We start from the raw sequence: 15,340 nt of genomic DNA on the forward strand, positions 1-15,340 counted from the left end.
GGGATGGTGGGAAGTGTGATATGAAACATCGCAGTAACTGGGATGGTGGGAAGTGTGATATGAAACATCGCAGTAACTGGGATGGTGGGAAGTGTGATATGAAACATCGCAGTAACTGGGATGGTGGGAAGTGTGATATGAAACATTACAGTAACTGGGATGGTGGGAAGTGTGATATGAAACATTACAGTAACTGGGATGGTGGGAAGTGTGATATGAAACATTACAGTAACTGGGATGGTGGGAAGTGTGATATGAAACATCGCAGTAACTGGGATGGTGGGAAGTGTGATATGAAACATCGCAGTAACTGGGATGGTGGGAAGTGTGATATGAAACATCGCAGTAATTGGGATGGTGGGAAGTGTGATATGAAACATTACAGTAACTGGGATGGTGGGAAGTGTGATATGAAACATCGCAGTAACTGGGATGGTGGGAAGTGTGATATGAAACATCGCAGTAACTGGGATGGTGGGAAGTGTGATATGAAACATCGCAGTAACTGGGATGGTGGGAAGTGTGATATGAAACATCGCAGTAACTGGGATGGTGGGAAGTGTGATATGAAACATCGCAGTAACTGGGATGGTGGGAAGTGTGATATGAAACATCGCAGTAACTGGGATGGTGGTAAGTGTGATATGAAACATCGCAGTAACTGGGATGGTGGGAAGTGTGATATGGAACATCGCAGTAACTGGGATGGTGGGAAGTGTGATATGAAACATCGCAGTAACTGGGATGGTGGGAAGTGTGATATGAAACCATCCAGCCATATCTTCATATAACCTCATATAATTCCGAGTTTTATCTCGATTTATTGTTACTGAAAGGTGATTTGAAACTGCATATTGTTTGATATGTCCTTTTACATCTGTTTGCAGAAAAAAAAATGTTTTATTTATGAATCATTTTTCTTCCCTTCTTTAGCCTGGTAGTTCATCTGAAAAATCTGTAATTAGATTTGATGGAATCATTTTGCTTTAGAACTTCTGTATTTGATTGAGGAATGAGTAATTTTATTTTGTCCCTTTTATTGCAGTTCTGTATTAACATGATAAAACTGAGATTAATGACAACTGTTATGTTTGTTGTATTTATCAGATAAGCGAATCAAAGGATAAATGATCACATTTATATATTTTAATTTTGATGAGAAAAAAAAATAGAACAGAATGAATTTTATTTACTCCTACGTAAAACATTCTCTTGTAGCCAGCTAAATACAGTGTATAGCAAAGTGCTTTAATATGTTGTCTTTTAGTGAACGCTTTTTCTCTATAAAATGCTTCTGCTGTAACTTCATATTTGGCTTGGTCAGTCATATACTTGTAACCATGTGGATATTACATGCAAGTGAGCACAACATGCACAGAACTGGAGAGCCAATGTTTTCCACCATTGTACAGCAGCTGTTGGCAGCGTGAAATGTGCAGATGTAAGGGTACATTTACTATGCAGTGCTTTTTAAAGCCGCCACATCTTTTATTTAATCACTAAATTTAAATGAGCAATAATATTAGCAACAAAAAATGGCGTGCATTTAATATTATTTCCCCTTAAAATCCAGTGGCTGAAGACCCATCGCATAGTAAAGTTACCCCTACAGCTGTACATTTTAAAAACCACAGACTTCATTTTGTACAATGTTTAACTGGGCTTATATTCAGTATTCAGAAAACTACGTGCAGGTTTTATTCAAAGCTTGTAGAGAAGTTTGACGTTAACATTGATAATGCATAAACATTGTAATGCATAGATACACTATATGGTCAAAAGTATTTGGCCACACCTGTTAATTAATGAATTCAGGTGTTTCAATCAGACCAGTTGCCACAGATGTATAAAATCAAGCACCTAACCATGCAGTCTCCATTTGCAAACATTTGTGATACAAAATGTGTCGTTCTGAAGAGCTCAGTGACTTCAAACGTTGTACTGTGATAGGATGCCACCTTTGCAATAAGACTGTTCGTGAAATTTCATCCCTGCTGGATATTCCATGGTCAACTGTAAGTGATATTATTAGAAAGTGGAGGCGTTTTGGAACAACAGCAACTCAGCCACGAAGGGGAAGATCACATATAATTACAGAGCGGAATCAACGACTGCTAAGGCGCATGGAGCATAAAAGTCGCCAACTCTCTGCTGATTTCATAGTTGGAGTTCCAGACTTCCACTGGCATTAATGTAAGCACAGAAACTGTGCGGCTGGAGCTTAATGGAATGGGTTTCCATGGCTAAGCAGCTGCATGCAGCCTCACATCACCAAGTGCAATGCCAGGCATCGGATGGAGTATTGTAAAGCACAGCAACATTGAACTGTGCAATAGTGGAAACGTGTTCTGTGCCATGATGAATCACAATTCTCTGTTTGTCAGTGAGATGGGTATGTCTGGTTTGGTGGATGCCGGGAGAACGTTATCTGCCTGACTGCATTATGCCAACTGTGAAGTTTGGTGGAGGAGGGATAATGGTATGGGGCTGTTTTTCAGGGTTTGGGCTAGGCCAATGAAGGGCAATTTTAATGCTTCAGCATACCAAGACATTTTAGACAATGCTATGCTTCCATCTTTGTGGCAGCAGTTTGGGGAAAGCCCTTTTCTATTCCAACATGACTGAGCTCCAGTGCACAAAGGAAGGGATATAAAAACATGGTTTGATAAGTTCAATGTGGAAGAACTTGACTGGCCCACGCAGAGCCCTGACCTCCACCCCATCAAGAACCTTTGGGATGAATTGGAACGGAGATTGCGAGCCAGGTCTTCTTATCCAACATCAGTGCCTGACATCATAAATGCTCTACAGAATGAATGGGCAAAATTCCCACAGAAACACTTCAAAATCTTGAGGAAAGCCTTCCAAGAAGAGTGAAAGCTGTCATAGCTGCAAAAGGGGGACCAACTCCATATTAAAGTATACGTATTTGAATACAGTGTCTCTGTTGGTGGAATGGTCAGGTGTCCAAATACTTTTGTCCAAATATTGTATATTGCATAGTTATAGTTATACATACTTTGCTTTAAAGATTCTGGGCTGTAACACACACTCCGGTTTTTCCCGGATGGCAAAAAGCTGGACAAACTTTGTCCGGCTTTTTGCCATCCGGGAGAAACCGGCAGAGTCGCTCACACAGGACGGCTTTGATCCGTGTGTGAAGCTGTGCGCATGCGCAGCATCAGACACGGCTTCAGAAAAAACCGTTGTGTGTGAAAGCTCCCCTTCACACACATGGTTTACTGGCTCCAAAGACTGCCCTGCGGCCGCCCGGCCGCCGGACCTTCCAGTGGTGAGACCCGGCTGCAACCCGGCAGCCGGGCCGGGGCCGTGCAGTGTGAAGGGACCCTAGCCCTCACACTGTTAACTACAATGCCGGCACGGGAAAAAGCCGTCCGGCTTTTTCCCGGCCGGCAAAAGCCGGGTAGTGTGTTTCAGCACTAAGGGGTATATTCAATTAGGGTCGAAAACTGGCGCATGTCGAAAAGACGGCAGTTTTCGACTTTTTAAGGTCGAATAGTGATTCTACCTATTCAGTCCCATCAGTTTTTATTCGACAAATCGGGGAATTCAACTTGTCGAATAGTACGTGAATCGGTGGTATAGCTGCCGATTCACGTACTTTTGAGTGAAATGGGGCCAAATTCGTCAGGATTTGGCCCCGTTTCCAACCATCTCAGTCCGACATAAAAAAATGTCGGACTGAGATGTGGGAGGAGGGGGGGGGGGGGAGCCGCAGGGAGACGGGGGACAGCCGCAAGGCATACAGGGGAGAGAAGCACTACAGCACAGCGCTGCAGCAGGGTGTCTCACAGCCGCGCCGCTCACAGCAGCGTCCACCCAGCTCCAGCAAGTGAGGTCACGCTTGCTGGAGCCTGGGGAACACTGCCGTGAGGTCGGATGGGGCTGTGAGACAACCTCTTGCAGCGCTACTGTAATGCTGCTCTCCTCCGTCTGCCCGCGGCTGTCCCCACTGGTCTCCCTGCGGCTCCCCCCCCCCCACACCTCTCCTCATCTGGGTCCCTCATCTCAATTCGACTTTTTAAAAGTTGAATTGAGATGAGATTGAATATGCATGTTGGAATGGATCCGACCCTAATTGAATATACCCCTAAAAGTGGTAACCAACTTTTATTGAAGAGCAGCTGTATTTTCTTTTTCTATACATCACCATACAGTAGTTTAGTTTCAAAATAATGGAAGTCTCAAGATTAATATGCCAACATGCCATGATGTGGGTAGAATGACTTCTAAATCAATTTTTATGGTGTGAGATTTTTCAAATGCCAACTTATGGCATCTGAACAATTATAAAAAGTCTGGTGTACTATATACAGTAAATACTTGGCAAGCTTTCAGATGTACATCCTTTGACATAGAGCTGGCTTGGAAACTTACTGTATATACTGTATCCACATTGTATATGATAAAAAAAGAAAGTATATGTAATAAAGTATCTTCACATGTATAAATACAGAAATAGATCAGCTTTGAACATACATATACTGTACACCTAATATGACAGAAATGTTATAATAAAGGATGGCATAAAACATAATTTTTATAAAAAAAATAAATACCGTATAAAACATTATTGAAAGAATAAATAGTCCTTTGTATTACTGAAGATAGATGGAATTTAAATGTCAGTATATTTAACGCCATATATCCAGATTAAGGTAAAAGGCAGTATAGAGATATAATTAAACTCAGTCATACCTATTTATGTGCATTGTAAGTAAAAAAAGCCTTGTCTGACACCTATATGTCCCCAGAAACTTTTTAATGAATTTAGAGCTGACAAGACTATGCACATCATTGGTCCAATGCTGGCCGAAGAGAAATAGTTACTACGAAAATCCACTGTAAAAATATGGAACAGTACTTAGAGGACAGGTGGTCGACTGATCTAGTGTTGGCTATTTGCTGCTTGGCCGAGTCCCTGCGTTGGACAAAATCTGTGCTGTTATGTTTACAGTAATTAGCACGCAGTCCCCAGCCTCTGACATATACTCCTGCACACTCTTCTTAGTCCTCAGCCACTGACATATACTCCTGCACACGCTTCTCAGCCTCTGACATATACTCCTGCACACACTGCTCACTCCTCAGCCTCTGACCTATACTCGTGCAAACACTCCTCAGTACTCAGCCACTGACCTATACTCTTACACACACTGATCGGTCCTCTGACATATACTTCTGCACACACATTAGCCCTCAGCTACTGATATATACTCCTGCACACACTTTTCAAGTTGTTCACTGATGGACGAAGCTTCTTCTATGAAGTAGTGTATACTCATTCAAGTTTACTTTACGTATATTGAAGCATCCACTCACAGGTTATATGTTCATAAACTCGCCCTCCACTTAATTAGCTAGGAGCCTTACTAATGTGTAACCCCTGTGCTGCTTCTTCTAAATTATATTATAGTGTTGTTTAATAAATTTGTTTTTATGTGAAGCAAGTGGTTAAATGCATTTCACAGTATGTTATATGTATTATGTAAACATTATAACAGTAGTTTTTCTCTTCTGTCAAAGTAAATATTTGTCAAATACGTTGTATTTCTAGTAATATGAATAGAAGTTCTAACTCCCCATATTCAATATGCAGTCAGGTTTCTTACATAGTCAACACTCAGCAGCTATAATATACAGAAAGGATGGAGCAATCTCATAACTAAATAAGTCCTGCTGATATAGGGGGTTCAGAGTACATATATAAGCCCTAAATATACATATAGTAATTGTTCAAAATAAAGAGACAATGAAAGATCTTATGTTTCCTGTAGCATAGGTAAACATGAGATCTCACTTACCTGTTTGAGATTATATGATTGAATGTAAATGATGACCGTCTTAGAAATATTGCTCATGGCATTTATTAATACTATCCTAAGTCTATAAGCAAAACAACAGTATCATCAGATATATGCATTCAACACAATCAGCGGGTGGCACTCGATATACTTGCTTTTGGGATCCCGGCGCTCAGCATACCGTCGCCGGGATACCAACAACTATTCTCCCTCTTGGGGTGTCCACGACAACCCTGGAGGGAGAATAAATTGCGTGGTGTATATAGCGCGCCACCGTGCCTGCAGCAAGGCCAGCACAGCGAGGGGCTCTTATGCGCTCGACCGGCTGTCGGTATCCTGGCGTCGGTATGCTGGGCGCCGGGATCCCAACAGCCGGCCACTCGTAGTACACTACAATAAACAATAGCTAGATGTCACAGATCAATCATTTGCAGTCTGCTGATTAAACTCTACAATTAAACAGAAAAAGGGGTTCCTGACCTCTGAATTTACTGTACATAGCCGCTATTAGAAGGTATTCTAGGATTCACAACTAGGTTATATAGTATATTACTAATCTAAAGTACTAAAAATCTCCAGAAATGGTGTATGTGAGCATATACAGCACTTATCGTGGTGAAAATAATCAGCATTTTATATGTATGTTATGAATTACTATGCTCCACATGGCTATGTCATGAACTAAAATATATACTTTTTTATGCCTAAACAAAACCTTGCACTTTGCGCCCAGTGATTTATATTGAGTACACATGTAATCCAATATATTAGTAAACGGGTCAGGCAAAGGTGCCTAATTCCAGTGACTCTGAAGGAAGAGGAAGGCCTCCCTATCATAGCCTACCCAACCTGTCCCATTCTTTGCTCTGTGTTACCCACATGTTCTACTCCTGTAAGAGCGTGGCTCATAGGATTCCCATTAGGCACCTTGGTAAATGTTTGGAACACGGTGTGTCATGGATTGGCAATGAGCCTATGTTCCCTAGAACATGCTTTTAGGGTTATATGCAATAGAGTAGCAGAAAGATTTGTGCTCACCTTCATGGTCATGTGTTAGACTGGGCAACGCATCCCTCCCCACCTTTTACCTTTTTAGGTCTTCTCCAATCACTATAATTCCCTATTTAACTGTATTATCTTCCCTATGTATTCTGCATTTCACCATGTAGGTCTGTCTCAGCTCTGCAGCCCCAGGCGGGCGTTCTCAGAGCAGGGTCCGCTTCGCCTCATCAGGAGTGCTTCTTTCTTTGCAGGTGTGCTGCTTGCTGTGTCCGGTGTAGCCTGTGTGACTTGGTGCATGTTCGCATTTGGGTTCCACTGTGGAAATAAGGAATAGAAAATTAGCTATCCAAACAGGGTCAGAGAGTTCCCAATAAAAGTTATTGTGAGGATAGATCTTTCACCCAGGGGATTATCTACTTATTCTATTAAATAAGAATGGAACTTCTATTTTTATTCTCACCTCTAGCTGTGGGAGGGTTGGCAAGCAGTACCACTTACAAACAATTAGCCTTCTGCCATGACTGCCTGCTATTTGAAATTATAGAGCAAAGGACTTTGGGTATTGACTTCTTGCAAGTCATGCAGGTGACGGAGTTTGCAAGCATTCTTTTCATGTTGTTTAATCCTGAAGCTGCAAAATCCAATCTATGGGAAAATAGAAGACCTTGTTTCCACAGCTAATTGCTTCTTCTGTCAACATACCTTTGCATGCCTCTTAATTTTGAAATGTTGATATTTTATATTTCCACACGAGCACTTGACCTGTATTTGACGTGTGAAAGCCCGGCTGAACAGCAGTTTTACTTCATTAAACCGTTTTAACCATAAATATATATTGGCCATTTTTTTTTTTAAACTACACTTTTTTTTGTGTGACATTATTTCACAATTAACTTAAAATACATAAAACACAAGTCATAAGGGATTTCCTGACTAGTTGACTAAACGTGAATATTCCACAATTAGTTTTTATGCTAAAGATTGGGGGAACTTCATATTCCCTTAGGAGTAAATTGGAGAATTTCATAATTCCATATAACCTAAAATAGAATTTATATTATATTGGTTACATTACTACGACTTCATGATTTCAGGAAATTCTTCTCTGTCACCATTGTATACATAGTATTGCATAAGAAAATGAATTTACATGAAGTACAATCCTATATGTTGCATAACAAGAGAATAATGCCTACGCATTAGAAAAACTCTCCTGTTGTATAATCCCTTTCCTTCTGAATCCAGTCCCTATTGAAGCAGCTAATTCTGTAGTGCGCTAGCTAGATGGAATGTTGTTCAGCCTAGCTCTGCGTTTGGTGGTGGGCTTGCATGATATCACCGGTTACCAAAATCTCACTCAGGAAGTGTCTTCAAGCTTTGTATTCACTTCATCTAATGGAAACATACTGATTAGTCGCTTGGTGATCCCATTGAGCTCATTAGTTTAAATAATACGATTTTAATTCTCTTGCAGTCCATAGCAACCCGATGGACATGCCAGGCCGAGGCTTCAATGATGACCGAGATAGTGGCATAGCAAGATCTGGTGAGCCAATTTCTATGTATCACTTCAGTGAATTTTTGTTGACCTTCTCTCTGTTGGACAAAGGCTTGTTTTGACTGTGATTCTTTCACTGATTTCTGTATGTCCTCTCTCATTATCCACAGCTTCTCTCAGCAGTCTCCTCATCACACCGTTTCCTTCCCCAAGCTCATCGCTCAATAGCAGTTGTGCCAGCAGCTACCAGCGACGCTGGCGTCGTAGCCAAACCACCAGTTTGGAGAATGGGGTCTTCCCTCGATGGTGAGAAGTTTTTATTTCTCCTGCTTTTTGTGTTAGGTGAAATCCTTTCTCTTGTATGTAAATGGACTTTGTGGTTAAATGGGTTTCATTTCATGAGTATGACAGAATAACCACCACAGATAAAGTTATGTGGTTCTGCCAGTTACCATATGATTATCCTGGTTACCAATGTATGTGAACAAACTGTGAATGGGGAGGAGAGGGGTATATATTTTGAGTAAGACTTCTAACAGTTTGTACTAAACATAAATTGATCTATGCTTTTTGATAATGTACTTTGTAACAGAAAAAGATTTTGTCGGGTCATACCTTAGCCCAACCAGTGGTGTTATAGTTACATTTTTTGTGAAATTTAGAGAAAACCATATTGTTGATCATTACTTTCAGACTCAACCTCTGCACTATGTATGTGCCACCAGCCTTAAAGACAGAGGAATAGGATGGGCATTGGGAATAAAATGTTGCATGATTACTTTACATTTAGATTGTAGTATTCATGTAAGTACTTAAATGTGCGTATGTATGTCTATTTGTTTTTCATTATTCTGTTGTTTAGGTCTATAGAGGAAAGCTTTAACATGTCAGATGAAAGCGGTGGGCCCAACCTGGGTGTTGCCCGGAAAAAGAAGATCGCTATTGGTGTCATCTTCTCCTTATCAAAGGATGAGGAGGAAACCAACAAGTTCCATGAGTTCTTCTTTTCCCACTTCCCTCTGTTTGAGAGTCACATGAACAAGCTGAAAAGCGCCATAGAGCAGGTAATGTGTCCTTTTAAGAGATGTCCGTTATACAGTCTAACCAGAACCATTACTTTTCCAGGCTTTCTGGGCCCAAACAATTTTGTTGTACTGCTAAGTAAAGAATATACTATTACTCACTTCTTCATGTGGTAATTCAGTGCCGGGACATTAACGCCATTTCAGTGATTCTAGATAGGTTGTAGTCATCAAAGCATCACTTTAATGATGGGTGATACTGTTCTGCATCCACCATGTTGGAGACCAATCACTTTCCACATAAAAAAATGGACAAACAGTTTTACCTTTTCATCGACAACGAAGCAACACTAATTTATGTCTTTTAGGTAATTTAACCACGTGACCATGTCTTTACCCTTGTGAACTTAGCTGGAATAGCCAGCTCCAGAAACATGTTTGTGTTGGATATAGGAGTATGCAGGGCTATCGCCCTTTAACAATATTTGGTTTTAATATGCTTTTTGTAAACTCTTCTTGGAGGAATTTAGAGTTTTTCCATTGCTGCTTTAAATACTATCTGTGCACTTTTTTTTTGTTTTTACTATGTGTTTTTTCTATTTATCATGATGTCCTGTTATTTGAATTTGTTGTTGACACTTGTAGCTCCGATCTTCCCAGTCTAAAAATATTGTCTATTCTGTTAAAAATAGAACAACAGCCCTCAACTTGCCTGCAATCTACTCAAAGTAGGTTGCAGGCCAGTTTTAAATGGCAGCCATTTATAGTACTTACCACCCTTAAAGATTTGCCTACTGCAGTGGGCAATAGACATAGTGGGGGGAATTCAATTATTTTTCTTGCGGCCGCCAGTAGATAGCAGCAATTCCGTTGTTCTGTTGTCCCGGCGCCTCATAGCCACGGAAGACACATTCTTTCTCCCAGCCTCCTGAGGAGCGAAAAAAAAGTGTGCAAACTCAGCACTTTGGGCGTCTTAATAGTAGTTTGGATGCCCAAAGCAGGATGTTAGACGAATTTAACCATTTTTTACGCAGCTGAACCCTGTCTTTTTGGGCGCAACATGCGCGATATGAATGTGCGCCCAAACAACTGAATTGTGACAATTGTTTGTGCGTCTAAATAGTCCCGTTTAGGCGGGAAATTTAGACACCCAAAACAATTAAATTCCACCCAATGAGTGCTATGTCTATTGCAGTACATTTGAACTGGGTAAACCTATTTCCAGTGATGGCAGCAAACTTAAGCAACAAAGGGAGCTGTCCATAGAGAGATCACTGTGGACAGCTCTCTGGAAATGGCAGACGACTCAGGAGCGTTTAGCTTTGTATATAGGCCCTGATTCAGCATGAGTTGCAGTTTTCAGAAAAAATCTCTAAACTACAACTCCTCTAGCATGCCAGGGCAAGGGTGCCCCACATTCCTGATACCCCCCCCCCCCCCCCCACACACACACACACACACACACACACGCACACACATCACACGCCTCCGGTGTCCAGACCACACACCCCCTCAACGCCGTGTCACCGCCTCCACATGTGATCACAGTTTAAGTCCTCACACATGCGCACAGCAGCATGCACGCATGCGCAGAATTGCTTAAATCGCTGAATAGCAATTTCTGCACTTCAGCGATCGAAACTGAATTAGGCCCATAATACACTACAAAGTGTTTATAGGAAATATGTACAGAGCAGATGGAGGCTATGGTGGTCATTCAGAGTTGATCGCTAGCTGTTTACGGTCGCTGTGCAGCGATCAGGCAAAAAAAGGCAATTCTGCGCATGCCGCAATGCGCACGCGCGACGTACTTTCTCAACGGCCGTTGCAGTTTCACACAAGGTCTAGCGACGCTTTATTATCGCACTGCTGGCCGCAGAGTGATTGACAGAAAGTGGGTGTTTCTGGGAGAAAACTGAGCGTTTTTGGGGAGTGTGTGTAAAAACGCAGGCGTGCCAGATTAAAACGCAGGAGTGGCTGTGGAAACGTAGGCGTGGCTGGGCGAACGCAGGGCGTGTGTTTTTGACATCAAAACAGGAACTAAATAGTCTGCAGTGATCGCAAGCTATGAGTAGGTCTAGAGCTACTCTGAAGCTGCACAAAATTAATTTGTAGCCGTTGTGCGATCCTTTCGTTCGCACTTCTGCTAAGCTAAGATACACTCCCAGAGGGCGGCGGCTTAGCGTTTGCATGGCTGCTAAAAACTGCTAGCGAGCGAACAACTCTGAATGAGGGCCTATGTTTCCTATTTTACACATTTAGCCCCAAACAAAAATGTAGCAAAAATGCTATTTTTTCTTTAGTAAAGAAATATGTGCTCTGTACCTGTATGGGCGGCTTTCTTTTTCCAGATATATATGTTTATTATCATAGACAGGACTCCAGTACTTCCTGACCAATCCCACAGCACACTCACTTAGCATCTGGCTGACATAGCGCCACCCATGTTTATTCACATAGATGAGCGCAGTAAAAATACTTAACTTATGTTTCTGTATATACCACCTTTAATGCTTTCATATTGTTGATGTACCTCAAAGGCGATGAAAATGAGCCGTAGATCAGCAGATGCCAGCCAGAGAAGTTTAGCGTACAACAAAATTGTGGAGGCCCTGAATGAGTTCCGGTAAGTACATCTTTGTGTTCCCTCTCTTGTAAAGCCAGTTACTTCAGAGCTTGTTTTCCCATTCAGGGCAGGAGCCATGAGATAGCAGCACAGTCTTAGCTGTGTGTACAACGTCATGTGCTGTAAAGCTGGAATAAGCCACATTACAGTGTGTAATATTGTCTGTCTGCTCTATCCTAGAATATACAAATTAATAACTTTATAACAGTGTGATTTGTGACCTTCAGCCTCTAAGAATCGTACTAGATTGCACCGCAAGTTCGACCGGTTATGTGCATTGCAGTCAGAGGGGTTTCTTGTAGAGTTGGGTGACTTTAGGACCATTGTTCGCTGTCACGCAGTCTCTTCCAGTGTGACACCATGTGGCACTGACATGTGAGCTGTGCTATGGCATGATAACGGGTGTGTATAATATGTCGACACTATAGACAGTGATGAGATGTCGACATGTTAGAATGGTGACATATCGCCTCTGGTGGGCCAGCGTTGACTTACCTGCTCTTGATGGCTCCAGCATGGCTTCCAGGTTCTGGCGGTCATGTAACTGTCACACATGATTCAGACGTGTGATCCTATGGCATTCCGGTAAGTATTATTACCCTATCCCTCACCCTCCCACAGTCTACCCCAAATGTCAACATTTTAACAATGTCAACATAATAACATTTTGACTAACTACATATTCTATGTTGTTAAGAAAAGAAAATGGATTGTTCTGGTCATTCAGGCAGGATGCAGTCAGGATCCTTACAGTCAGAATATTGACAGCGGGATCCTGATGGTCAGAATTCTGATAGATCCGGAAGGGAAGTACAGAGGTTAGGGTTAGGCACTAGAGGGAGGGTTAAGGTTAGGGTGGGGATGGGGGGGTGGTTAGGGTTAGGCTGCGGGAGGTTAGGGGCATGGTTTAAAATACATACTGCTATAAGTCAGGATTGTGTCCGCCAGAATGCCGCTGTCGGCATACTAAATGTATCCCAACTGCTGAGATGTCGTGCCCAACCTATTCAGGCATATATGGGGAAGTTTACTAGTAAAATGCGTCCATGGCTGGACATATCATTTTAGCAGTTAATCTAGTACTAAGGGGCCAATTTCTAACCATCCGCATCTGAGTATGCGAATGGGATGTGATCAAATCGACCCAATCTGCACTGTGATAATTGATTACATCGCACGGATGTATCGGTTATCTAATGCAGGGGCAGAGCTTGTGATGCCACGCTGCAGCATTATCGGGGTATTTTCCATAAAAAAATGCCCCGATTATGTGCTGCGCATGTGCCGACATCACCGCTACCGCCATCGCCGAATTGAACACCCCCCGCCCTGCGGATCCCTCACTGCTGATCATACTCATCAAACCAGGGGATTAGTGGCTGGAGCTCCTGGAGAGCTACTGGTCACCAGGACTTACTGCTGTGACCTCCCCTGCTGTAAAGTATCACTTTACTGCACTAGAGGTCACAGGAGCCCCAATGACCGGCAGTCCGCACCGATCACCAATCACCAGTCCCATGGTAGGTGAGTATGTTTTATTTTGTTTTTTGTTTTTTTACCTTAAAAATAAAAACACACACACTGAGTGATCAGCTTGTGTGTCCATCTGATACACAGAGCGGATCACACTGCTGGCTCCCCATACAGCGTTCTTTGCCTAGGGGCAGAGAAAGCTGTACAGAATTATACAGTCCGCAGTGAGCCCTATGGTAACACCAGCTTCAGCTGGCTGGCGTAATTATCACAGGGCTCACTGCTGTGATCTTTCACATATTTTTTTTTCTTTAAGTAAATTCGGCCAGATCGCATTTCCCAATATAAATATGGGAAATGCGATCTTGCTTCCTAAGAAAAAAAAAAGGTGGATTAAAGGGTTTGGAGAAAGCCCTTTAATACATTCAGGTGATACTAAAATAATGGGAAATGGATGTGAAAACTCCCTTTTTCACATTATTTTAGTAAAAAAAAGTTAATAAATCTGCCCCTAAGTAATTAAAGTTATTCCTGTTGTGATGCAGTGCACTAATGATGATGTCCTCCTTTTGTGAGTGATGCATGGTAACTTAAACCTCAGGACAGGATGTTTTCTATAAGTGCCAGTTTATAACATGCACAAAGGCTATTCATAATCGGGTTTCATAGGTAATTAGATACAGCATTTTCAATCCCTGTATGAAATTATTATCAGTGTCCTGCAATTCACACTAAGGGGTATATTCAATTAAAGTCGAATCCATTCCGACATGTATTTGTCGGAATGGATCTGACAACCCCTATTCAATCCCATCTTAATTCGACTTTTTCAAGTCGAGTTTATATGGGATGCAGAGGAGGAGAAGGGGGGTAAGCCGCGGGGAAACCAGCGGGGGGACAGCCAGCGGGCATACAGGGAGATAAGCGCTACAGTAGCGCTGCAGCTGGATGTCACTCAGCCGCCCGACCTCACGGCAGCTTCCACCCGGCTCCAGCAGTAGCGCTGCAGCTTGATGTCACTCAGCCGCCCGACTTCACGGTAGCTTCCACCCAGCTCCAGCAGTGTGCTGGAGCCGGGTGGAAGCTGCCGTGAGGTCGGGCGGCTGAGTGACATCCAGCTGCAGCGCTACTGTAGCGCTGATCTCCCTGTATGCCCGCTGGCTGTCCCCCCCCCCCGTCTCTCTGCGGCTCCGCCCCCTCCCCCCCCCCCCCCCCCTCGCCTCCTCTGGGTCCGCATCTCAGTCCGAAATCATTTTGATGTCGGACTGAGATGGTCGGTTTTGGCCCCGTTTTCGACACATGTGGATCGGCAGCTATTCCGCCGATCCATGTGCTTTTCGACAAGTCGAATTCATCGACTTGTCGAAAAATTTAGGGAAATATTGAATAGGTCAAATCAGGATTCGACCTTAAAAATTGAATATACCCCTAATTCTTGCATCAAGTTGCATTATATTGTTAGACAAACTGTTAAAGTACAGTATATTTAATGGTAACCAGCTTTTCAAATCCTGAAAAGGACTGTTGTCTTCTATTCCGCTCCTCGGTGGCTGCATAACAACCTACGGAGCAGATTTATTAAGACTGAAGAAGTGATCAAGAAGTGATAAGTGGAAGGTGATAATGCAAAAGCCAATCATTACAGGTTTGTAAAAAGTACACTTAAAGGGGGGTACACACAGAGAGATCCGTGCTTGAATTCTAAGCATTCTGACTTGATTGCTTAGATTTTAAGCACGGATCTCTCCGTGTGTATGCCCCCCAGTAATAGAGATGCGTGGCCCTGCGCATTGCTATTGCCGGTGCTAGATTGGCACCCCCATCACCCCCACTCGCTCAGCACATATCGCGCTGTGTTGAGTGAGGGAGGGGGGGGGGGGGAGATGTGTGCTGA

At 42.7% G+C, this 15,340-nt stretch overlaps 1 protein-coding gene across 4 annotated transcripts in view; it reads left to right on the forward strand.

Moving 5' to 3' along the window:
- FNIP1 (folliculin interacting protein 1) overlaps window positions 1-15,340 on the forward strand; it is a 199,862-nt gene that overhangs the window by 135,264 nt on the left and 49,258 nt on the right. For 3 of the 4 annotated variants that reach the window (XM_063928214.1, XM_063928215.1, XM_063928216.1), the window contains exons 7-11: window positions 6,995-7,078; window positions 8,302-8,373; window positions 8,496-8,631; window positions 9,188-9,389; window positions 11,888-11,973. In XM_063928214.1, coding sequence (XP_063784284.1) covers window positions 6,995-7,078; window positions 8,302-8,373; window positions 8,496-8,631; window positions 9,188-9,389; window positions 11,888-11,973 — 580 coding nt within the window. The remainder of the gene's footprint in view (window positions 1-6,994; window positions 7,079-8,301; window positions 8,374-8,495; window positions 8,632-9,187; window positions 9,390-11,887; window positions 11,974-15,340) is intronic. The other variant, XM_063928217.1, reaches the window with a different exon arrangement.

Source organism: Pseudophryne corroboree, chromosome 6 (genome assembly GCF_028390025.1).
Source record: "Pseudophryne corroboree isolate aPseCor3 chromosome 6, aPseCor3.hap2, whole genome shotgun sequence".
Classification (NCBI taxonomy): Eukaryota; Metazoa; Chordata; class Amphibia; order Anura; family Myobatrachidae; genus Pseudophryne; species Pseudophryne corroboree.